The sequence below is a fragment of the Ptychodera flava genome, chromosome 18 (assembly GCF_041260155.1).
Source record: "Ptychodera flava strain L36383 chromosome 18, AS_Pfla_20210202, whole genome shotgun sequence".
In the NCBI taxonomy this organism is placed as follows: Eukaryota; Metazoa; Hemichordata; class Enteropneusta; family Ptychoderidae; genus Ptychodera; species Ptychodera flava.
Genome location: NC_091945.1, coordinates 13,366,974 through 13,394,078, shown reverse-complemented (window position 1 = coordinate 13,394,078; position 27,105 = coordinate 13,366,974). Strand labels below are relative to the sequence as shown.

At 38.3% G+C, this 27,105-nt stretch overlaps 1 protein-coding gene across 1 annotated transcript in view; it reads left to right on the top strand.

Moving 5' to 3' along the window:
* Positions 1–26,483, top strand: part of LOC139116902 (cytidine monophosphate-N-acetylneuraminic acid hydroxylase-like) — a 38,565-nt gene extending 12,082 nt beyond the window's left edge. Inside the window, exons 2-15 of the mRNA XM_070679632.1 lie at positions 12,473–12,564; positions 13,488–13,597; positions 16,657–16,847; positions 17,452–17,599; positions 17,922–18,003; positions 18,506–18,646; positions 18,992–19,127; positions 19,955–20,098; positions 20,527–20,574; positions 21,620–21,746; positions 21,984–22,106; positions 22,587–22,702; positions 24,879–25,009; positions 25,517–26,483. Coding sequence (XP_070535733.1) covers positions 12,473–12,564; positions 13,488–13,597; positions 16,657–16,847; positions 17,452–17,599; positions 17,922–18,003; positions 18,506–18,646; positions 18,992–19,127; positions 19,955–20,098; positions 20,527–20,574; positions 21,620–21,746; positions 21,984–22,106; positions 22,587–22,702; positions 24,879–25,009; positions 25,517–25,650 — 1,723 coding nt within the window. The 3' untranslated portion in view covers positions 25,651–26,483. The remainder of the gene's footprint in view (positions 1–12,472; positions 12,565–13,487; positions 13,598–16,656; positions 16,848–17,451; positions 17,600–17,921; positions 18,004–18,505; positions 18,647–18,991; positions 19,128–19,954; positions 20,099–20,526; positions 20,575–21,619; positions 21,747–21,983; positions 22,107–22,586; positions 22,703–24,878; positions 25,010–25,516) is intronic.
* The last annotated feature ends 622 nt before the right edge of the window (positions 26,484–27,105 follow it).

The following is a 27,105-nucleotide window of genomic DNA, read 5'->3' as shown; positions in this document are numbered from 1 at the left end:
TGTAATACAATGACAGCAGTCGAAGAAATTTAGCTTCAGTATTTTTATTTCAGCTTATTACATATTTATATACTTAATGACCTTTGGAATTAATCTGCGGTGAATATTATTCATGATCTTGACCATAACACTTTCAATGAAGTTGCAAACATGTGGTAAAAGTTAAAACTTACACACAGCTGTAATATATAATGAAACACGTGAGCATTTTCAGTTCATATCTGGTTGAATCGGATCCACTGCATACTGCATTCGATTTAAATGAAGGCACTTTTGAGTTGAGACAAATGACAAAAGCAACAACATACTTGCGCACTATATTGCTATGTCGCCAACTCCATTATTTTATAAATCATTTTCCGGTCATGAATTATACTATTCATACTGGAAACAATCTGTTCGTGAACGAACTCATAATCCATCGCACAGAACAGGATTCTAGAAAAAGCGATAACAACAGCTTTCTTAAAACGCTGAAGGCCGAGTTACACGTGGCATCTTGTTGAGCAAAACGTGGAGCAACGCGTTGCGGCGGGACTTGGACAGTTACAGGAGGCAACTCGTTCGGCAATTTGTGACTAGTTTCCGTGCAAAAGATTATGTTGCGCATGCTTGAAGAGCGGACCGCGTTTTGTGGCCTGGCATTATCAAAACATTCTCTAGGCAGTGGCAATTCGCATTATGACTCGACAACAAAAAATATTAATATTTTAAATTATTGAATCAAAAGAAACTCCTTTTATATCTTTGTACAGGTCAAATTAGTGAAGGGCATTTTTCGAAAATTCCTATAGCGACATGTTTGTCATGTCGAGACAGCTTTGCGGGCATGCTTCATGGGTACTGATAACATAGGGCTGGGACAGAATTAACGCTATAACAGGAACTTGGGTGGTGCGATTCAAAACCTGAGTGCGTGGAAAATGGTGACTCTCCCAACTTTAGGGCTTTCAACTAAATCCATGACCCTTGCTGTCTCTATTTTAATGCCACTAAAAAGTGATAATTATTTTTTTCTGGTAATTATTAACAATTCAATATTTACGGAATAATGCCCCACCCCTTCAAGGACCATAATGGACCGTGGACGAATTAAAGAAACTGCGCAAAATAAAACGAAGCTAAGTACATTATTATGGGGTGAAAAGACCGCCAAAATTATCTTGAAATCTTTATTTAAACTGATATCATCATTATTATTCCATTATTTGGTGATTGGTCATATTAATGTCCGTATTTGGCCAATATTTATGTTATTAATTGATCATTATTTGAATATTATTATGACAAAATTAAGATATGATTATACATGTATTCAGTAGTTCGGTTGTTTTTCAATTATTCAGCATTGATGTCTTGATTTAGAACTAATCTCGTCATTATTATATCAGCCATTATTATACACCTACTGCCGTAACCTATGGGAGTTTGACCGTCCAATAACTTTCCGTATTTTGTATAGTACGCGGAGTCCCGAATACGGGAGACGCGCGACGCGCCTGTTTGACCTTTGACCTAGCGATTATCGAATGTAAACAACTATCTTACGGTGAGTTATAGACATAATAACAATTTCCACCAAAATGTATTCGAAGTATAAGGTTTAAAACACGCTAAACACAAAACTGAGTCTAAATGCAATTGATTTTTATTTTAAAAAACTAATTAAATTGAAAACATTCAGCGAAGTTTGCTTGTACTGCACTGAAAATTAATTGGCTTCGTGCCAACGCAAGGGACTTGTACTACGGAGCAGAAGATCGCGCGTTCCACTCATATCGCGCGTGCCGCATCCCTCAAAATTTACCATAGAATTAGTTTATACGGACGATTAATGGAGGGAGGTGTATAATAATAGGGTTATACACAAAATACGGCCCTGTATGGACTCAGGCTCAGTGAGTGACGTATTGGACTCGCCTTCGGCTCGTCCAATACGTCACTCACTGAGCCCTCGTCCATACAGGGCCGTATTTTGTGAATAACCCTATATTATTTGGTGATTTGGTCATTTTTATGTCATGGTTTGGCCTTTATTATGTGATTATTTGGTCATGATTACGACATTATCTTGATATTATCTTGACATTATCATGAACTTATTTGGTTAATTCGGTTGATTTGCCATAATTTTGCCATTAAGGAGGCATCATGGGCCAGTGGCTAGAGCAGTGGACTCACGATCACAGGATGGTGAGTTCGAGCCCCGGCATGGCCATGGTGTTGTGTCCTTGAGCAAGGCACTTTATTCCTCATTGCTCCTCCCCACCAAGGAGTGATGGGTACCTGGTAGGACAGTGGTTGTAATGTGTGTGTTTAGCTCTGCTGCGCTTATTGGCTGCACATGTGAGCTTTAGTTTGCTCCCCAGGGAGTTGAGTGGTATCATATTAGGTCCAGTGACCAGGGGTAATAATAATTGTAAAGCGCCTTGAGCACATGAACTTGTGGATATGTGCGCTATATAAGAACCCAATATTATTATTATTATTATAATTCAGTACTGATGTCTTGATTTAGAAATTATTCCATCGTTATTATACCATTATTTGCTGATTTGGTCATTTTTATGTCATTATTTCGCCTTTATTATGCGATTATTTGATTATGATTACGACATTATCTTGACATTATTTGACCTACTTTATTATCTGAACCCATCATTTGGCCTGCTTCATTATTTGAACCTTACCCAGAAATCATTGCACATCGAGATTCAGTCAGTCCTCTCGCATACAGAGAGAAAAGTGGGCTTTGCGTAACTTTTAAAGCGCAGCTTAGGGAGCATTCGTTTTATGTGGGGCGGGGTTGCCGATGGAAATCAGAGGGAGGTTGACTTTTACAAAACCATTGGGGGGGGGGGTTCAAATTTTACAATCAATGATTGGAGGGGATCAAATGTCACAAAGGTTTGTATGGCAAAAAAAGAAGAGAATTGACCAAAAATATATAAAACAGAATAATTTTTCCGATACAGAACTAGCTAAATCTGTGTATTTATAGAGGCTTGATCATTGATATTAATGTACTTGATTAAACGAGTATTTACAAGTGTATGTGTGTGCAGGAAATTTGATTTTAGAATTTCGCCGAAATGTGGATTCCCTATACATTGCAGTCTATGAGGAAACTATGAATACTTTTTTTCCAATAGTTACAAACTTAGCCGAATCTCTGCTTTTATAAATGTTTGACAATTTATATAAATGTACGTAATGGGAATAGGGCGATTGAAACAGAAAATGTGAACAGCAAATATGATATTGGAATTTCACTAAAGTGATCATCTTTTAACATCAAAAAGGATTCTTTGAAAGTTCAAAGGTCAAATGAGAAATTATATGTCAGTTAAGATATTTTTGACACAGACTGTGACATCTGGGGGAGGGCACTATTTTTTGTGAATGAAAATTGGGGAGGGTCACTCTTCTTCTTGCAAACACTTTTGAAGGGTCACTATCTTGAACCTCAGGGCCTTAGGTTGCAAAGGGTTAATGAATTAAATCCAATTAAAAACTTTGTATATGGGGGGGGGTCACATTTTACAATTGATGAATTAAGGAGGAGGGTTAAATTTTAGAAATTTGATTTGGAAGGGGCTGCTTTTTGTATTTCATTTTTAGCTTAAGTTCCACCGGCATCCCCCCGCGTAAATTAACTAATGCTCCCTTAGCACATCGTGTGTCTAGACAAGTTGGGCGTCGATCAAGTGCGATTAAAAATAGGTTGTTTTTGGCGAAGAAAATCCGCACTCCCAATCGGAGGCCAGCAGGGCGGCTGTTGTTGGAGGCTGCGGCCTATAGCCGGTAACACACAGCCCTGCCATGATATCTTACGAACGAGGCGACGCGGAGGGCAACTCGAGTTGCCGAAACGCGTTACTCATCGTGTTCCTCAAAGAGTTGTCTCGTGTAACTCGGCCTTAAAACTGGAATTTAGTTCTGCACTTTCTAGTCATTTTTTCAGAAACCCCCCCCCCCCCTTCTCAATGACAGAAAACGTCTCAATGTGATGTTAGTATGGCGCGTTTTGACGTCTCATGTTGTTTGGGCAAATCGCATTATGACTCGACCACATTGAATGTGCCCCGACTCGAATGCATTCGGCCCAAATATGAGTTACAAGCAAGACGAAAGCGGTGTAGTTCAAATGAGTTGAGCTTCAAAGGGAATCCATGGAGTCCAATTCAAATTGATAACGGCGCAAAGCAAGTGTGTTTCACGAGAAATGGATTGTGTTGCGACACAAAATAGTCGAACGCGGCTCAAAGCGAGTGTGCTCCACGAGAGTTGTGTTGAAGTTTGCTCGTTGCAAGGCCAAGGTATTAACGGATGACAACACGGAGGTTTACATCGACCTCACTGATAACATCTTCAAGACGCGCTTCGCTTATCACATGCAATCGTTCCGTAATGAAAAGTGTCGGCACTGTACAGAGCTCTCAAAGTTTGTCTGGTCCTTAAAAGAAAAGAAAAGAACCAAGTCTTTGACATCTTGTGATCAACTATTGACAAAGCATCGAGTCACTCTAACATAAGCAAGCGATGTAATCTTTGTATATCAGAAAGCTACACATTATCAATGCTGACAAATCTACGCTGTTAAACAAACGCGCTGAGTTGGTTTCAAAATGTCGCCACCAAAACAAATATGTATTATTTATCAAATTTTAACACCACCAAACAATTAGAATGGTACGTCCCAAACATATAAATGAGAGTATAGAGCTAAGCTATATATATATATATATATATATATATATATATATATATATATATATATATATATTTATATTTATATATATATATATATATATATATATATATATATATATATATATATATATATATATATATATATATATATAAGCGTAAAGTGTGTGAAGAGTAGGTGCCAACTGAACTATTTTATCATTAATTGAACATGATTAATCGAAAGAAGAGGCTCTCAGATCGATGATTAATGATGCTGGAGTATAAGAACTTCTCATTTGCTCCCGATAAAAGCCTGCCCAGCTCACATGTTCTCAAGCTTGACCTGTACGCATCGACATCGACACCTGTTTGGTGGCTCGATGTCTAAAGAATAGCTCATTGGAGCGCAATCAAATTTTGTACAGATATTCTGTTGGTGATGGCAAGCACTTATTAGATTTTGCTCGGTATGGCTTGCATAATTTTAATAATAATATTTTTCATAATCATATGTTCCCGTGTCACATACGCATTTCTGTTAATGATACAATGATAAAGCTGTAGTGAAAAATAGTGAAATTAGCAATATAACGTCAGCTGCTTATGAATAATTGAATAATAAAATAAAAACATTATAAGAGGCGTTGTGTCAATATTGAGGACATTTCATTTCATAAGATCGTTCACAACAGCGTGTGAATTAAGTCAATGATGTATTATAATTAATTGGAAGTAATATATAAAGTGATATGCAAAAATCGTAGACAAATATTATTCTACTGAAGTACGATTTAATCTAATTTCGTATAATTGCCAATGGATAACATATTCATGTTGGTTTAGTCAGTGAATGTAAGCTCATCTAAATTATTTTTTGTAATACACTTGTTTTTATGGTTAATTTGTAATCGAGCAACTTTTAGCTCTTAGGCACCTAAAAATGTTGATAAATTCCAATTAGTAGGTGTTTATAATAGCATCCTAGCAATTGTTGCTGTGTATCAAATTAATTATACTGAAAGTAAAACACGCTGTCATAGGAGTAAGCGACTTTTATCGTCTGCAAACCTAGTACGGGTCAATTTTAATTCATAAACTTGGTTCAGCTTGTTAAAACAAAGAAAATCCCTTCAAGGCCTGCATCGGCTCTCGTAATAGACATTTCTCTGTAAACCAGACAATATATACTATTTGCATTTTCAACAAAGTCTTCTCTAAGACTTCATTAAAAGGCACCGAGCCTTCGTTTTCCAAATATGTCTTAAACGTTTTCAAATAGGCAGAGTGCGATTCGAAAGCAAAAAACTAACATTTGTTCAAATAAAGAAACTTTCAACTGTTATTCAACTTACAAAATCAACAATAAAAAATAAGGGGTCACTGAGAAACTTTGGGTACCAGAGTGATATTTTGGTACGAGACTGTTAAAATTCAGTATGGCCGCCATCCTTGAGTTAACTCTATGGCGAAAACTTTCCTTTGCGGTTTTCAAACAGAAAGTCTATCAAAGCTTTACCTAATGCAAGCACTTCCAAATGAACTCCCCACATGTTGTAACAAGAAAGCAGGGTATAAATTTGATGGTCCGAATATCTGTCCCCGAGAAGCATAATACCCGACAGGGCTTGAATATCTTTACACAACAGCCTAACTACATTAATAAAAGATTACCATTCGAAATTACTAACGACATATCGACAATGACAAATGGGCGTGCGTTGAAATGCCTCGTATCGTTGCCTATCAACAGGCAAATATCGGCATGACAAATGTGCATGTGTTGAATGACCGTATACATGCCACAACCATCTCTCTTGCAAGCTTGTAAATCAGGATTACTCAAGAAAAAAGGCTTGTTTCTACATTCAAACGCTTTTTTTGGCAGGTGCCATGAACTGATAGCCAAGTATCACTTAAACCACGGCCCCTTTTGTGGAGGGACCGTGCTTAAACAAATGATCGCTGATGGCATAGGTGACATATGTCAGTAGATTATGACCACTCCCTATTTTGACTTAAAGATTGATATATTGTGGGTGCCATATGTGGGGGCAGAATGTGCTTACCATTTTCGAAACTCCTGATATTACTTCATGGTTGTATTTTCCGGAGGTCCACATATTTTATTTGTACAAAGTTGACCTTATTGTATGTACCGGTACTTGTTTGTTGTCTGTCTGTGCTGAGCTGTTTGTGTTTAATTTGTTATATAGAGTTTTTGTCATTATGGAACTTACGACTATGGTGTTGATTATGTCTTTGTAATATTTTTCTGATCTACATGTCAAACCTTACAACGGATGAAAAGTTCACTAATAGCGGGGACTGGAATGCCACTGTCGGTAAAGGTCATTAAACAATAATTTAAGGTAGTTCGCGCCTCGGAAGTGAAAGACTTAAACTTTTGCTCAAACTTTCCCTTAGGAATCTTTAAAACATTCACTTTCAAAATGAAGAATAAAAATAGGGGGTGGACAGTGCAAATTTTGGTACTAGAGAAACAAATAACCCAAGATTTACCAATATTTGAAATTCAAAATGGCAGCCATTCCTGTGTTAATTCTATGGAGACAAAAAAATCGAATTTCGAAAAACTAAGCCAGGGAAAAGTTTCCAAGAGCTTTAAAATGAACCCCCACAAGTGGTATATCACGAAAGATTGGTGAAAGTTTGAGAGTCTAAATAACTGTTCTCGAAGTGCGTTCTACCGTAAGTCAAAAAGTTGATGTCGCTAATAGAAGGTTCGTTATATGTCGGTTGAAACACAGAGTATCATAGACAGAGTGGCAACACCTATTGTTTAAGGCGTGAAGCGGTTACGTAAGCAATCCGTGTTTGCCTCGCCTCACGAAGCTCTTGGCTCTCTTTTCCGAGAGTGCCGACCATGCACCCTTCGGTAATTTTCGGATTTTCACCAATTGTTAAGCGAAAGTATGTTCGACAAAGTTTGTGTTGTTGTTGTCGTGTGGTGCTGATCGGAATTGATGTGCTGGCAAAAACGGGAGTGTTTTGAGCTTCAGGAAAGTGGGTTTTACCGTTTTAAAAATTCCTCTCATATTTTTATGAATATATAATGAGTGTGTTTGAACCAAATTTGAAAGTCTTTTATCGATACTGTCTGGTTTTACTCAATGGTTTACGGTCAGTCATACCGCCTTTTACACGTGCGTCAAGAAAGGACATGTTTATGAAACTGCTGGCGTGTTATGTTTTGATTGGCGTGAAGCAGTGTTTCTGGCCTGAGAGCTCACAAAGTAACTATGGTTGCTACGCGACTGGCAGTACGATGCCATTCGTCGTATGTTTCGCATAATCTCGTGTAATTATCAACCACAACAAAGCCTCCAAATGTTTAACACCTTGAAGCTCATTTTAATATGAAAAGCCAATAGTCTACCGAGACGACCATGGAACAAAAGGCATGCAAGTGTTGCCACTCTGTTCATGATACGTTATCTGTCGGTTGAAACTTGTGCATACTCTGAAAAAGGGCTTTTTTGTTTCGTAGTATCCGCTTCTGTTCTTGTTTGGAAAATTCACAAACACAGACTGTTTAAAAAATATTCAATTTATGTTTTGCCTGAAAGAACTTTTTTCCATGCTTTCTGTTTATCTTCAATTCCCGTTTACGCATGCGACATACGTAAATGTATTGTTCGTCAAGATTTCAGAAAATTCGCCCGACGTTAAGTCGACTTAAATTCTTTTGTAGTTCGCAAAAAACGCTTAAACATTAATTCAGAAAAAATGTCGATTCCTGTTTACGCGTGCGACATACGCAAATGTATTGTTCGTCAAGATTTCAGAAAATTCGCCCGACGTTAAGTCGACTTAAATTCTTTTGAAGTTCGCAAAAAACGCTTAAACATTAATTCAGAAAAAATGTCAATTGCCATAAATCGATACTTCCATCTCTCCTGCAACTTACTATTACATTTGAAGTTAAATTTATAAAATTAAATACCTTTTGCTCGACTGGAGATAATAACATGCATGAAAATAATGTATTTTATGAATATTTTCCAACTCTGTTAAACTACATGCTTTTGTCGACACTGAGGAAATTTTATATCTTAATGATGAGTAGAACCATCAGTTTGTCAGGATGTTGTTGGTGAGAAATCATGTCAAAGCCTAGGGTGGGAAATAATATAATATTCGCTACGATTGTAGCTTAGAATGAATAGGCCATAGTAGGTGTTCGAACGCGGACTTTGCAGTTATTGCGACCCTTCCTAACTAGCTGAGCTCGAGAAAAAATGTCAGTTCAAGTTATAGTTATCTAAGTTTTTATGTTGTTCAGAGAAGTAAAACGCAGAAAATCTTTAAAGTGAGGTCCATTTTGCATGTCTTGTGATTGAAAATGTCTGACCAATGTCTAATGGGGAATTTACGACGCCCGGCCAGCATATATTATTCTGCTTCAAATCATAGTCGATATTTTGTTCATGTTAAACTGGTCTTGGAGGTATGACATTGCCAGAGCGAGTTAGGAACAATTACTAAAGTCCCTGGAAGCCAGTATTTTTCGTGGTTTTCACTTTACATAATCCGTGACAATTGGAATATTGGACGAAAACGGTTATGCAAATAACTCAGCGCTTAGCAGCAGAGTGAAAACACAACGCAAATAACTGAGTGGCGTCGAGCAGCTGATTTTTCTAAAACAATTTTTTTTAATGATAGTTCACCTTGCAGGGCGTGTCTTTGGTGAGCAAGCTCCACGTGAGACACACCAATTTCTTCAAAAGATGTGATTTTCGGCAAAAAAAAAAACTGCCTCAAGGAAACTTTCGCCATTTCCTTTTGAAGTCAAGAATACAAAAGAGGGTCACCGTGCAAAAATTGGTACCATAGAAAACAATCACAACTACTGGCCGACATTTGAACTTTATGAAGGTCAATGTAGCTGTTTTATGCGGGAAAACTTTATCTTTTCACAAAAATACGCCGATGAGAACTTTATTTACTCCATGAGCTCCACAACGAATAACATAAGTGGTGGGCCAAAAACATCAATTTGTAAAAGTTTGAGTCCAAATATCTGAGGGCCAAGAATGTATTGTAAAAGTTTGAGTCCGAATATCTGAGGGCCAAGAATGTATTGTAAAAGTTTGAGTCCGCCATATCTGTCCCTAAGGCGCATACTACCTGCAAGGACATAGCAGCGTGTGTGGCTGCTAGTCGGTTGTGAGATACAACATGTCCAGAATGTCTTTCGCCTGCTGTGTTTCAGTAAGCGTGCAGAATAAAATGTACACGAAAAACTCAGTTTCTGCTCAGTTATGTAAAAAGTATACGTGATAAGTCAGTGTTGATGCAATCCGGAGTTTATCTTAATGGTAAAATATGGCAGATGATTTATCAGGTCAGTACTCACGGCGCCAGGCTGTTACCGGCACGGTTACCCATGTCAATATCCAAACAATGTAGACATTGCAGACATAACACAGGTGACTTAACGTCACCTATCCTTGTCTCTCAAAAAATTACTATTATACATCACTGTCGCCTCATTCACACCTGTTTTGCCTGATTGGGCATAGCGAATGAAATTGGCATGAAGACTGATATAATCAATACGGATTGAATATCCATACATGTCATTGAAACCAACAATTCCGATGAATGTAGCCTTTTTTGCTTCGCCCTTAAAATCCGTTAATACCGCGTTCTCAGGCCATGGCTTTACAGCGCGAGCGGTAGCGGTTGCGGACTTTGTGGACCGTGACGGAAACGGTACATGGCTGCAAGGTTTATACGTTTTGTGAGCCAGAGCGCTGTTGAGCTAGCATTCTTTAAGTGTATAGGCATTTAAGTGTAGCATTCTTTAAGTGTATAAGTGATAGGCCGATACATACACGAGCTCGGGAAGCTTTATAATTTGACATTTAGGCATTGCCCTTCTCTTCCAATAAAGAAGTATTTGACTGTATATGGCTTCCCAATGGTCAAGGTGAAGGAAGAATGCGCTTCGGGAACAGCTATTCCGGCGTTCAAATTTTTCCAATATTTTTCCGGCCTCTCTCCTGTGGGGGTTCATTTTAAAGCTCGGGGAGTAAGATAAATTTCACCGTCTTAGTTATTTTGAAAACTAAATATTATATTTTTGCCATAGAGTTAACACAGGGATGGCGGCCATTTTGAATTTCAAATATCGGGTAAAAGTTTGGTTAATTGTGTCTCTCGGTGACTCCCGATTTCTATTTTTGATTTTGAAAGAGAAAGTTCAAGTCTTTAACTTCCGAGGCGTATCCCACTTAAACATTATCCTTCGCTGTATGAGATATAACAAGGACTATTTTACAGAAAACAATGGGGACTCTCGTTTCACAATTCACTAATATCTTAGGAACATTCCGTCTAACGACTATCTGGCAATTTTGAGCGATTCGCAGACACTGTTATACGTTTAGTTGAATGCCTGACAACAATTTTTTTGCATGGTTACATATTCATGTCAAATTGTTGTATATTTTACATCAGCGTTTCCTGTTGCAAGTTGTGTACTGTGTTGTGGGAGACTAACTTTTGTATAGGTGATTTGCACTCGTTCCGACCACCTGATATATTTGTAGACTCTTTTGCGCGGTTTACTTCAAATTGGATAAATCTTAACGAATAAATCAATCAATCTATCAATCAATAATGAACATTTGCTTTAGCGAATATATTTAATGGACCCCAATTTCAATTATCGTGGAGATTACACCTTTTCGCAATAGCACCTTTTGCCCTGCAATTCTTGTTGAAACATGTTCAAGTAGGCTACACATTTATTGTGTGTTTTCCTCACATTAATAACCTGAAACATGTTCAAACACGGATCAGAAATTTAGATGATTACCACTTTATTTGATTTAACATTCTTTAAGTAGTTGAGTTAACATTATTTAAATAGTTGAGCCAGTGTTTGAATGTATCGGATTGACAACTGGCATGTGTAGCATTTAACTGTCTACTCAGACATTTGTGATTAACCCTACGGTCTAACCGGGAAAAAGCTTATGCAAAGCAATACAGCGTGCTGGTATACATGTATAAATTGGGTTATACCGTTATAACTCGGCTGTTTAACATTTTGGACCTTTAGCCTTTTTGAAAGCACTCATGTCCTGCTTTGGCTTCCTGCTGTCGATGAGAGGGTGACAATTTACACTCTGTAAACCTCGGACCAGACAGGACGAGGTCACCTCTCGCCATTCGCTAGTGTCTTGAGTCGAAGGTGAACGACTCCAGCGATTGTCACTCAAGTGAACTTGTCTGACATGAGGGCATCGGATCACGTATACCGTTACCATGATTAATTTTTAACACATACGTTTCGAGAAAATGAACTTCAAAACTCGCGCCATTGTAGCAATCGTGCCCGGGTTATCAGGCATGAGTAAAACAGATGACTTGACTTTTGGTTTCTTAAGTGTTTCGTATCATGTTGTAACGGGATTTACGATGCGATCTGTTCCAGTCTTCATTTAGTACGCTGTCTTTGAATTCGTTCTTTACACAGCTTACAGACTGTGACAGCCTCCCACCCCCGCAAACTAACTTAATGCCCTACAGTTTTGCCCCTCCCATGACCAACTGCATTCACGTAGGCTAGTCGTGTTCGTGTTCATCAAACCTATAGTCGAGAGTCCCGCGTCCGAATTACCTTGTATGATTATTTTTTCTAGTAAAAAGTCTTTTCTCCCTCACATGCAATGACTTAATTTTTTGTTAAATTTAGAGAAGGAAGCAACATCCTAATGGTCTTTTGTTTCTGTGTTTGGTTGAACAGCGTTCTGAGATGTACTAAACATGGCTGGAAGCTGGATTGCTCAAATATGAGATACGTTAACCCACCAGATAGCTTTAAGCAAGAAGAACTGGGTGATTATATCTCTTACTTTGTTACCCAAAGTCTATTTTAAGTGTTTGATAACACAGCTTGGCACATGAACAAACAAGCTTTTCTTATTGTAACTGTTCAGCTTTCTACATTGCACATAGCAAATGTCTTCACATTTGTGTCAAGATGTAAACTTGGGTAAGGGGTAGGGATGGGGCTAGTTGGTGTGTCTCGGATTTCTTTTATTTTCTTTTGTTTAAAGCCCTTATAGCTGCGAATTATATGATTTTTATTTCATTATTTTATTTTCAAACGAACGTTGGTTCATGTAAATGTGCCGACTGAAGGACATGTATAGACGTATCACTGCCGCCTAATTTGGACCACTACTACGTATTTTAACAAATTAAATAACAAACGACTGCCGCACCCGTAAAATGGCATCCCCATAGAAAGGTACAAAAATGCAGTATTTCGTGCACATACACATTGTAATAATCCAAGATTTACTTAAAATGCACCCAAACGATGGCTGACAGTATGTTGTCGTAATCTTTATTTTCTCTGTCACATGATTTGTTTTTGAAAATGGCTGGAGATCTAGAATGATGGTAAAACGTTTGAATTTACATGCCACTTTCGACACTTATGACAGTGATATTCACCTTTTCAGTCTTTAATAGGTCTTACTTAAAGAAAAACTCTTCAAAAACTGAGGATATTTTGAGATAGGTTTATTACACATTCGCAGCTATTGGGGCTTTAAGCTGTATTCGAAAATCCTTTTTGATAGTGACTATAAAAGGGTAGAATGGTAATAATCTCGCTGCAATAAACCCCATGAGAATGAAAAAATGTAGCATGTCCTCCTCATTAAATCCTAAACTGGGCATGACGAAGTTTCATAAGTTCGAAATTCACTATATGAGCAGATTTACATTTTCTGAGTTATATTTCACACTAGTTCCAGAGATTGGTGAAGACGGAAGTCTTTCTCTGATAGAACTCAGACCACCACAGCCCTGGCAGCATGATGCGAGGGACCCCGAACCGGTGGAGCCAGGTGAAGTCATCGTAAGTTACACTCTGAATATGAAATCATTGTAAATGTTGCCTTCCGTGGAAGAGTTGTACAGGTCAAAGTGGCACATCAAAAATTGTGAAGTAGTTCCAGGTGCACCAACATATTACCTATGCATAGACTGAGGACCCCATGGAAGCTTTATTGTAGAAATAATCTTACTTGGACCCCTTAAGGAACTTGAAAAAAGTTACATATGTGAAACTGTGGAGGCCGGTATTTTTAATTACGAACAAGGTTATGCATTTTGTCTATGTGTTTCAGGGGAGGGTCACTGTTTTGCATTCATGGACACTTACATGTAAAACACAGCGATAGGTATGAGTATAATATTCGCGCAAAACAACAAGTATGTAACAGTAACCTAACAGACAGGGGCGGTAGTCAGGGGTGCAGACTTAACAAATAATTTAGCCTATACCAGCCATTGGTCACTGTTTTCTCATGTTCCTTGGATCAGAGAGGGACAACAGTAACTCTTACAGTCCAAACGTGTGTAATGAATATCGGCACGATACACGCGAGACACCCCTAGATGACTGCAGCATATTAACATGAACATATAATAGCCCACTGGCGCCAAAGATTGGACTAGTCTTCTATGCATATTGCTTTGATTATTTACCAAGTTTATCCATCAGTCAGCGTTACATACTCCTTGCTGAACACCAGTAAATAGCTTCGGCGGGTACTTTATGTGTTGTCTGTTGAAACTTACCTTCTGCTGAATACTTACAGTACGTTCAGTACGCCTCGTAATTTAACTGGCACAGTGCATTTTATAGATCTTTACGATACAGATGAAATTTCTTTACTGTGTCTACGCTAAAAGTTACACCAGCATCATTGCTAACACATAGTTGCCCAGAAAGTCCCACATAAAAACTGGCTTTGTACGATCGCCATGGATAATACATTCGGGCCGCCCGTCAGTAATTTTTTCTGACAATTTAGTCACAATAAGCTTGAGCACAGCATTTGAGTGGAACTGACCGTCCTGTTAGCCTCTGGCACATTCCTTTGACATCTGATGACAGGTGCCAAAGCATTTCAAGGTTCGGTTCAATCAATCATTCGGGCTAACTTGAATACCCGGAAAACATCTCAACCGTTAAACATTTGCAAAGGGTAGTAAATAGTGCCTTTGGTGTATTTCTCTCTGAAAGTCATCGACTAGAATTCTTTGTTAACCTCACAAGCAATTTAAAGGTGACATTCACATCTTAAGGTCTCTAAAGGATGATAAGTGTGTTTAGACACCCATGGAGCTATTATATGTTAGTTCCATGACAGTGGCATTCAGGGTAAAGTTCTCGATGAGTTGGACCTTGCCGTCTTTCAAATGGCAAGTGAAACCAACCAAACCTTTGAGCACAATGTTCAATTCAGTGCATCTTCCTGGACAGTGGCTTGGCACACCTTTTAGCTTCAGCATGGAGGGAAAGATCTTCACTTGGCGCATGTTGGGAGATAGAACAAATATCTCATTTGCTGATTACTGTGCAATGTTACAATTAAATCTTACAAAAGTATTAATCCGATCAGAGTGTTGCTATCTCTTCTGTAGTTATCCCTACTTATAGTGAACCAAATGTGACACTGAACATATCATGAACTTTGACACTTAACAGGCCAAAACTGATGTCAATGAATACATTCATACGGTTAGGCATAAGTCGTTCTTACTTTTGCTCAATGGTAAGGAGATTGATTTAATATATTATGCAATTCTTTCATTTGGAATTTTGTATTCAGTACTACAGTTGTGTGAGGTATTCTGCTCTGATACCAAAGTTTTGAGAGCCGGAGTGTTCTAAACCACGGTGCTGAACAGATTGAAGCCTTTTATGTGTATCGACTTGTAGCAATAAAATTATGTTGCCATCCTTTGCCGCTTCTCCAATCTGTTTAGAGTCATTGTGGCCGAGGCAAGACAAGGTTCTTCAAATGGAGATCCTTGCACGGAATAGTATGCCCATTTTGTCACATCAGGACCAAACCCACTTAAACGCCGCATTTAAAGTAGACCTATTTTGCATGCTTCCGAAGCCAAATCTTCTGTAACTGTAGGCTGGATCATATGCCCATGATGATCCGACGCAGGCGATCATAAAGGACTTCTGCATCCGGGATCTTAACAGAACCTTTAAAGTTTTTTTCTAGATATTGATCAGCATAGCACAGGACAGCCTCTGATTTAGTAAGAACTTTAGAAAAAGAGGCATAATTGAAAAGACAAGAGCTACACCACAGCACGAAAAGCCTGAGCACGTAGCAGTTCATTTGACAACTCTTGATTTGCTCTGTCCCCTCCCCCATGATAATTCATCAAGATTTTCATCTCTTTGGGGGAATGACAAATACACTGCGAGTTGAAAATGTGGTCACAGAATGACATTTCTCAGGGTTGTTGAAAGCTTAGTGCTGGTGAACGATTTTCTCCAACATTCGTTCACACATGACATCATGTTTAAGATGAACAAAATAGGTCAATACTGATTTAACAGGGGATACTAAACTAATTCTTCCTCAAATAAGACACAGGGGCTCGGAAATAGGCCAGTAGAACTTTCCTTTGTCACCCTTTTTTTCGAATTCTCTGCTTTTATTTTATCACAAGTATTCTCACTTGCGTTACATGTGTTATTTGTTTTTTCATATTTATCACTGAACTAGACCACTACAATTGATTTGCAATTTGTCTCTATGTCAGTCATGCCTCGCACATAGTGCCTTTAGTGTACGCCTAAGTCTTATAACCCTTCTAGTACTGCCACACTTAGCGTTACCAAGAAAGGGAATGCCCTGTATGTACTTAATAAAGCGCCGTAGCCTGGAAGACCAGTAATCCATGGCCTAAGGCAAAGACAAATGTGAGAACGCAAAGTATTGTATTGTCATTTATTCTTGGTCTTCTAAATTATATCAATACAAGTACAGTGATTGGGGGCCTTTGTCATTAAACCATTTTGTAAAAAAAACACTGGCCCACCCCTGCCAAGCGCCTCAACTACCTGTAAGCAAAAATAGTACGTTTTCCCATTAATTTCAGATGACGTATTTCACGCATGCGTGTGTCGAGATTAAATTCGGCGAAGTCCGTATGTTCACTGATCCCTGGTTGACAGGTCCAAGTTTCGCACGCGGTTGGTGGCTGCTACACGAACCTCCTCCTGATTGGTTGGATCGCCTGGCAAAGGCTGATTTGATTTACATAAGCCATTTGCACTCTGACCATCTTAGGTAATGTATAAATATCACATTCTATTCATAACTGAAGAACTAATTAAAGGGCGCTGAACTCAGAATAACTCGGTTTCACTGATGAATGACGTCAGAGTGTATGTAATTCGTAAATTATATTATAAACTGGCGATCAAAATTATGAATTCTTGTTGCTTTTTAATTTGTATTTCGAGTGCTGCCTATAAATACAAATGGTCGAAGAGTTTCAGGCAAAACACACCATAATTTATGATTATGTTATCGGGATTATGTCTTTCACCCAACTTTAATTTTAATTGAGACCTAGTTTACATTACATTTATCATTTGCACAGATGGTATTGGTATGACTGCATAAATACAGTCTTCGATTGACCTTTAGTTTATTGTTGTTACTTTGTCTTATTTTGCAGAAGGGTCACATGATAAAGCATGACTACCCAGTCGTTTGCGAAAACTGGAGGCAGTCGAATTTTAGATGGTACAACAACAAAAATCGATATTACCATGGGAAATTGAACTGCTTACATATGTGTTCGTTATTAAATTTTACCTGATAACAGAGCATATTTGTTGTATCTATTAAACTATATTTCATTGAATTGCATATAATTCGATTACAGCTTTCCAACCTTGGAACTGCTTGAGAAGAAAAATCCAAATATTCCAATCTATGTCGGCAATACTTCAACTCCTGTCTTCAGCAAAATGGAACATCACAGAGTCCAAATGAATAACGTTAATATTTTGAAGTTCGGTGTGTGGAAAGAGGTACGTAGGTTTCAGCCCTCTTTCATGACCAAAGGTCATCTGTAATATTTATTTATTTATTTATTTATTTTCGAAAAACTAAGCCGGTAAAAAAGTTTTCTTACACCAAGAGCTTTAAAATGAACACCCACATGTTTTCGCTCATTTTGTGGGAAAAACTGCACACTGCAACCACGTTCGACTGTATGTGATGCCTTCCAAGTTCCCGGATATATGCACATTTATACCCAGTTGTATTTTTTTCCTTATTCCGTAAATAGTTCAATGTTTTGCATGTTTTGGAATATTTTAAATGTTTAACTATACGTTCCATGTTTTACAGATCAACAAAGACCTGCGCTTTATGATCCTCATGGACGGTGTTCATCCGGAAATGGACACGTGTATCATAATTGATTATAAGGGTAATCTTCTCTCACATTATTAACGAATCCCTTGTTATATAGTCGATTCAGAGATCAACACAACTTATGGACTAATTAGGCACGGTAAATTTGGCTTAAGGTAGTATGCACCTCGAAAGTGAAAGACTTAAACTTTTGCTCTAACTTTCCTCAAGGAATCTTTCAATTATTCTCTTTCAAAATCAAGAATAAAAATAGGGGGTCACCGTGCAAATTTTGGTACTAGAGAAACAAATTACCCAAGATTTACCGATATTAGAAATTCAAAATGGCCGCCATCCCTGTGTTAACTCTATTGAGAAAAATGAAAATTTTCGAAATTCGAAAAACTAAGCCGGTAAAAAGTTTTCTTTCACGGAGAGCTTTAAAATGAGCCCCCACATGTGGTATATCAGAAGAGAATTGTAAAAGTTTGAGAGTCCGAATGTCTGTCCCCGAGGTGCGTTCTACCTTAAAACCAAGCAATCCCCTTTTCTCAAAATCTTATTAATATTCTTTTCAGGTCATTTGATTTTAAATACTGTTGACTGTACCAATCCCAACGGTGGAAAGCTACCAGAAAACGTCGTCGATGTTATGTTGTCCGACTTCGCTGGCGGTGCTTCTGGTTTCCCAATGACTTTCAGTGGAGGAAAATACACCGGTAATTTCTATGCAAAATAGCGGAAAAGTTCCTACCAGAGAACATGCAAATTTACTCACTTAGATCCGCGCAAGGGTACGAACAGATATACAGATATACTGAAACGTATTCATTCGCAACACATACGTACATGCACGCGTATACAGACAACTGACAAGCAGACAGACAGACAGTAGTTTGTAATGAGTATATAAAATAGTCCGGCTTTAGATAATATTGAGTCTTGTAAGAAAATACCACTGTATTGGTTTTCGAGAACGAAAAAATCTTTTTCAGGTTTGACCCGGTCAGGGATTTGCGAGTTTCCTATGACACTTGTTTCATTATATTCTTTCTGACATGCAGAGGAATGGAAAGCAAATTTCATCAAGCGAGAGAGGACCAAACTCATGTACTACAAGACACAAATTGTGCGCCAAGTAAATCCAAAAGTTTACTGCCCATTTGCTGGATATTTTGTTGAAGCTCACCCTTCGGACTGGTAAGACTAGGACCCCTCCACTGATGATATCTTGCACCCTGCTATCCTGTTTCTGTATTTTCCTTAAGGTAGTATGCGCCCGGGGGCATATTTTGGACCATCAAAATTGCACACTTCTTTTTCTAATCATCCCCTTGTGGGGCTCATTTTAAAGCTCTTGCAGAAAGAAAAAAAAATTACCGTCCTAGGTTTTCGAAAATCCAAAATTTAATTGTATTCCCAATACAATTACCACAGAGATGGCGGTCATTTTGAATTTCAAATATCGCAAAATTTAGGGTAATGTCTTCACCTACTAGTTCCAAACTTTGCAGGATGATCCCCGATTTTTATGGTTGATTTAGTAAGAGAATGATTAAAAGTTTCACTTGGGAAATATTTGAGCAAAAAATTAAATCTTTCACTTTAGTGGCGTATACTGCCTTAAAGTATTTTTCACTCAGTCGAATCAGGCTGTCGTTGTAATTTGTCTGCTCATCTCCAAAGAAAAAAAAAATATGCAAAGGAGACCAAGACCAAAACCGAAGTTTACGAAACAAATAAGTAGTTTACCACTTCAACGCCTGTAGCGTAGAACAACCAAGTCATCAGGTGTTGCAGCTCATTACAATACTTGTTGTTGGGTCTTTTATAACATGTTAATGATGATGTATTTGATACAGTGGATCACAAATGTAGCTGCATAATTTGGGCACATTCTGTCACGTCAAGATCCGCGCAAGGGTACCTATAGTCACACTCGGGAAACCTTAAACACTGTCGACATCAACGGCTCGCACCCATGGAATGTATGGTGTTGAAGCCGTTCCATATCTTTGTGTTTTCAGGTACATCAAAGAGACGAATACAAAGAATGATGCAAGAGCCCTGAATGAACTGATTTCGAAATTTTCACCAGGCATTCGAACATGGACGCCGGTGCCGGGATCAAGTTTGGATCTCGGTAAAATTATTCGAAATCCACGAGACAGGTAGATGAAGAGGGTATATTTGCCTTATAAAGTATTTCTGTTTCAAAGTGAGATATCGACATTGTTGTGGATATACGGCGTCACAATGGCGAGGGGGCTCGGTTACTGGTTCTGAACTTTGGTCAAAGTTCACGCAAGAAGTTTAGAACATTAATCAACTATCCTCCCACAGTAGTTAGCCTCCGTATTCAAAGCTCATATTGACATCTCTCACGTTGACCACATTTTCATTTTGTTCAGTCTATAAATGTGAAAACGCAACATTCTTTCAGTTTGCTAAACGTTAATCTATGTAATGCTACACAATCGATTTCAGTATTAAACATATTTCATTGTTTTCAATATTTAGCTCTATTACATGCCATGAATGGTTGATGTTTGACTAGGATTTGTCAACATATGTCATTTTCTTTCTACTTCCCAAACAGGGCCGCCATCAAAGCCCCACCAGCAGGGACCAAGATTTTCAAAGACAGGTAAAATCATCAAAACCAAAATACGAGTACAAGTCTTACGTAAACAACGTACTCAACATTCAGACAACTCAGGATTGTACATGTGTACCTCTGGGGGTTTTTGGTTTGTTTGTTTGGGGTTTTGGCAGGCGACCGTTTAAAGGGATTTCGTCAGTAAATTAGTTACCAGGGTGCTCTCAAGAGGCCGGTCTAAAATAGGATGTAGCTCGCGAAATAGCCTTTACAACTGTCTGAGCAGTTGTACCGAGTCAATTGCTCTTATAAACTTCTTTTAATGGTATTCCACATACACTTGTGAGTCAAAATCATACAAGACCACTGTTTGTAAACTTTCTTTTATTTGCTTGTTTTTATAAATGTTCTTGCTCAGTTAAAATATGTCTCTTTAAGGCATGTTGTTTTGCTCTGTACTGTTCACATCTTTGGAGTGATTACAATGAGAAATCTATCAATGATGTCAGAGTTTCATACAATAACGCTTGTAGAACATTGTTGGGTATTATACACCGATCGAGTATTTCAGAAACTTTCGTCAGTCATTGCATCGTGACATTTCAAAGTAAAATACGGATGGCCCGTCCTAATTTCTACGTTCGTTTGATGGAAAGCGAAAATCATCTGATCGAAGCAGCTTTATCCTTCTATTGATATAATTCGACACAGCAACTTTTGGCAGAATATTTTTACAGATTGTTTTTAAACTTTCTGTTCTTGTGTTTATAGTGGAGAGTATGTCTAGCTTTTCTATTTTCTTGTTGTGTATGTTTTGTATATGTTGTGTTGTTGTTTTCTTTGGTTTTATGAGTACATTCTCCGATTAAAGAATAAATAAATTATGGTTTTAACGGACTCTTTCTGAATTTATCAAACATTTGAAAAAAGTGATGTCCAATCACAGAATATTTCTCAGCAACAATAAATCCCAGACAGATGTGGAAAATGGAGCTGCTATTTCCCTTTAAGTTACATAGGAAACATTTACATGCGCATGTGTCCACATAATTCGACTTATTAATCATGAAATACTTATCTTTCGATGTTTCAGCTGGGATTTTGACAAATACACATCTCGGATAAATTCACACGTGACCAACGAAATCTTCGCCTTTCCAGAATGGATTGAGTTTTACTACAAGTGGACTGCATTCAAGAACTATGACCTCGTTCTGCGGGTTAGTGAATTCAAATTTTGCGCTTAGTTACTAATCTTTCACGTCACGCAGAATGAGTGGCGGTGTGGGACCTGAAACAGGTAAGCAGGACAGTCGGAGGGAAAACTCAAACGTGCAGTTGTATGAGTAGGACATCTCGCAAGTATAAGAATGTGATTCACACACTGTATTGAAATCATTTTCCCACTACTGAAAGTTTGGGAATTTAAAACTTTTTGTTGTCCGTTCTGCTGGTAGATGATCGAAACCGATGACAATTTCGAGCCCATCGAATGTGGTTACGATTACCTGGTCGACTTTTCGGGAGAAATGCCGACGTTCCCCGACGCCAGGCCCACAAGGCAGCACAACTACCTGGAGGTAAGTATGGTGATTGTTACAGTGACGAAATGGTGACTCATTTTCTCGTAGCAATTCAGTTTTGTCAACATCAATCATATCGCAGCTTGGAAAGCGTCCATTTTGTTGTGAACGATTGTTGGTTCGAACACAGTCGCCCGTCTTCTAAAATTCTGCTCTGCGCCTAGGCGTACCATAGACGTGTTTAGATACACAAGATTCTTTGCGTATCTACACACGTCTATGGTGCGCCTAGGCGCAGAGCAGAATTTTAGGAGAAAGGCCACTGTGGTTCAACATTGTTAGCGTTGATATTGCATGTATAAAAACGGGCTAAATACCCTCTCAGGGCACCGTCATCCCCTTCGGTACTTATGAAACACAGGCGTTGGACTGTCAAGGCGCCTCTTTTAGGGCAATTTCAGCACATGTTGGTATATCTTACTCTGTTTAAATATTTCTAAAATAAGTAGAACCTGCTGTATGCATTCATTCAATTAGGTAAAGAACAGAATTGGCGTTCACAGGCAGACGGTAGTCCGTGGTATGTTATGGGATGACCTCTACATTGGGTTCAACAACCGCATCAGTCGCACTCCGGACACCTTTCATTACCTGTAAGTTGACGTGACACATGGTGAATGAGTATTTTGATTCCGTTCGGCAGTTATGTTTTTCTAAGTCTTTGTTCATTACGAGGTATAGTTGGTATTGAGTCAGCTTCTACAGATCATAGACTCCTCGAAAAATGTAATGATACCGCCCTTATAGTCGTTCTTAAAGAGACCAAAATAGCATTGTTTTCCAGTCCTTGACGTTTGTTGGCGAAATATTATTTAATGGTCACGTGGTCACGCTCTGCTGTTTTCATCTTCTTTTCCTGACCATATTGACCCGTTTGTGAAATAGGTAACCCAATTTGTGTTTTTAAGTGTTAGACTTAAAACTATATTTGGGTGTTTTTTTCACAATGTTTGCATTGTATGCTAACATTCTTTAGAGCGTAGAACAAGAAACTGCAGTTGACTTTATATGAACACAAATTGTGAAAAGATCTACAAAAAAGTTACAGCTCTTGCCCTTCATACAACCGCTGTCTTCCTTTTAACAATGCTATAAGTATGAAAATGGTGGTAATTAAACTCATCGAGTCATAGCTATTATTTTATGTGATACGATGTGATGAAATATTTCAGTTGTGCTAGCGTTTTGTTGAATACAAAACTGAAGAGAAAACGGCATGACGCGCAGGTCTTGAACGCGCACAATGGTCAAAAATACTTTTTGAACGTCGGATGTCAACCGAGTGTACAGATTTGGGTACAAGTAAAGGAGCAAGGGCAATCCACCCTAATACAATGGAATGGCAGACATTGGATACTAAAAGGCTTTAAAATTTGTCTATCTAAAGCATCCACTAGCTGTATCTTTTAGCGTTATTTTTTATGATTTTACTTTCGAACTAAAATAAGTTTGTGAGTATGTACTAATTTAGGTGTGAGTATACTCTTATTATTAACTAACCCCTGGGACTGTATATGCAACTTTGAACAAGATAAAGATTACACTGCGATTAAATGTTTGCCCAAACACAAATCGCAGCCCTATGCAGAAAAGCAAAAACCGGGGATACTCTGCATATCTGCACTGAAATCTGGACATAAACTACACAGAGTAGTCCAATGTAATGCATAGGGGTGAATGTTTTCAACTGTGACATTGTATGTTCTTTTCCTTTGTAAAATTACGAATTTTGAAAATGGCAGGAAATCAAAATGGCCGTTAAAATTTTAATTTACTTGTCAAATGTTTCACAAAGGAATGGTTTCCTAATGCAGTAAAAGCCCATATCCCTTCAGAGGGTAGAATTCAGAGAAAACCAGGAGAGAATATGAAGATATTTCGAGGTCAACAAATTTCAAGAGTTACAGCTAGTGGGGCTTTAATGGAAAAAAGAACTCCAGTAATATCCTATTATTGTTACTAGAAATATGTTGTTTGAGCCAAGTACATGCTTTATACATATATTTTTCCGTCCATAGCAAATTTACTGAAAGCTGCCCAACTGAGTTTCAAACGTATAATTTGACGCTGGCAATTTTGTTGAAATCCGCCTTTCTGCTAACTGAAACATGTAAAGAGTGATATCGCCATCATTTGACGGCGATGAAAGTAGCGTTTGTTTATTCACTAGTATGTCTTAGTGTATCAAACTGAATTTCTACATACGTAAATTGTCCATCGATGAGAGTTAAACCTGCCATCCTTTTCGGATGATATCACAACTGATGCCATGACAAGAGGTTTACCGAATCGTGGACATCAATCCGATGCCGTTTACACGCAACACAGTCAACCAAACGAAATTGTTATGGTGATTGGCGAAGCGAAATCGTGCTTAAGTTGTAGAGAGAAAATGTACTATATTGTTACCATGATGTGCCATTTAAACGTTTTAAGTGCTAGCTCTTTACAGTGACCATGAAAATGCTCGCGAAGAAACATTGACTGAAAGTTCATGTTCGGAAAATATGGGATAATTAGATGGCGAACCCGATTTAATCTGCCAATGTAATCTCATCTGCTTTAATTTCTTTTTAAGTTACACACTTGTTTTTATGAGTAATTTGTAAAATTGCAACATTCAGCTATAGGACACCTAACACTTTTGAGAAATTTGAAAAATATGAAGATCCAATTATCCCAAATTAGTTGTTTTCGACACTTAGAGCTGCCCAGTCTCTCTTAATAAAGCTGTACGTATTTAGTCATTTACTCATGGATTATTTGCAGGTTTTGGAATCACATGCAGATACTGCTTCCCTTAGACCCGCCTGACTGGGACGCCTTCTTGAAGGACCAAAAGGCGAAGAAAATGCATAAAAGAGCGGTGTGGAAACCTAAAAATCTAGCCGAAATAGAAGGTATTGTTGATTAGCAGCATTGACCGATGCGAAAACGAGTTCATTTAACCACAGACAAATATAGACAGTCTATGTTTGTCTGTGATTTAACAGAACATTTTCGGTTCCCAGAAATGTCCTACTTCTCCAAACACGGCAGAATTACACCTTCAGAAGCTTGTCATATACCAGGCTATCTCAATGTAATTTATCCAATCATATGGACTTTCAGTGTTTACGGCAATACGTTGATGAAGTTTCAAGTACATTCGTCTGGGTAAAAAATATATTTTCGGTGACCCGACCTACCCTTATTTACATCTGACCCAATCCTTTTTGTCCCCATGTTTGAAAAATACATAATTATGATATTAAAAATTATGCTATGGCTCGCATGCCAGCCCATTAATGTAAGAATAAAGAAGTTTCCGGCGGATCTATCCTACTTCCTGAAGGCATGTTGACGGAAACACATTATTTTTTTACCTTAGCCGTAGCCTAAAGTATTTCCCCTCTCTCCTTCTACAGGAAAGCGCCACCATGAGACCGACACACTTAGCAGAGTCCGAGCCTATGACGTAGCGATCACTGCGGTTCCTATACTTCTCGGAATAGCTGCAATTGCTCTAATTGGGTTCGCGCGTTCTGTATTCAGCAAGTGAACTGGCCGGAAAAGAAACACCCAAAACCATTCACAGTCTTCAAAGTTTACAGTGGTCGCTGCACTGGTGATCCCGAAACCTTATAATTGTTGTACACAGCCTGCACAATCCCTTGTGATTACGAACGAGGCGGACGACCCTGTACCCAATGTCAGAGGGGCTGTCCATCTTTACCTAAACCACAAGCGACTGTGTGCTAATAGTAGACAAAAGTGTACAAAGTCCCGCACACTGTGTAAAATCTAGTCGTCGTTTCCCGGCTTTTCAAACCTGAACACATTCAAATTCAGCAAAATCTAATTTGTAGCTAAGATTCTATTCGCCATTTCTCTAAAACGGATCGTAAAACTCTGTTCACAGCAAAAGCAGTGGAAAGTAAGAATTGACATGTAGTTTTAGCTATTACCTTAAAAAGTAAACACCGTCTAAATTAGAAAACGTACTTTGAGTACCAGTACCTTAAGAGTAGCAATAATGACTGGTGTCGAAATTATGCCAGTTTTAAATTTTTCAGAGAAAGTGTTTCTGATAGGGGCATTGGTCTACATTTCAGAAGTTCACTGCTTCTAAAAACAGTGTTATGTAATTATGAATTAAAAAAGATAAACAAGTAATCAAGAGATCGATATATGCAAGACTTTTTCCATTGTCAACCACATTTCACCGTAGACCCTTTTTTGGAGGGTCAATGGTTTCACCAAGCCAACTTTCCGGGGAAATATTGACGTTTATTTAACATTTTCTTACGTAGCTTGATATGTATATATTGACTGATTGCAGAATCTGATTTGAAAGATATTGACTTATCAATAAAGGATTTCCAATACCACTGATTCGTTTGTTTGTTTGTTTTAATTTATTCACTACATCACACAATGTATGTTGTTTGCAGCAGTCTGGCCCTCTTATTCTGTCGGTCTATACTTGTCTGTGCCCGTGCCAATCCTCCCTCTCTCTCTCTCTCTCTCTCTCTCTCTCTCTCTCTCTCTCTCTCTCTCACTATTTTGATGAACTCATTTATGCTAATCATTTCATTTTTTGCTGCGCTGAATGTTAGAGTATGTCGAATGCTCCTCACATTGTCGCACAAATTCAAGAAGCGAAATTCCTTCGTTAACATCAAAACTCCCTCCCACTAAACGAAAGTTCAAAAGTGCGAAATGTTCATGTCTGTCTGAGAGTACAATGTAGCATTTTGCTATAGCTACTTCAGTATTGGAGAATATGTATTTCCTGACCACATTATATTGTAAATCCTAAAGTAATAGATCACATTTGAGGACTATTAACCATAGCATGATACGAACGAGTTGGAAGCAGCTACAGCAATGTGATCCGAATGTGCATTTTTGTTTATTTTACACACAATCTAAAGGTAACTTGTGTTCACAAAATAAATCTGCGAAAGTGAAGTTCACTAATAAAATGGATGTAACCCCCCCCCCCCCCCCCCCC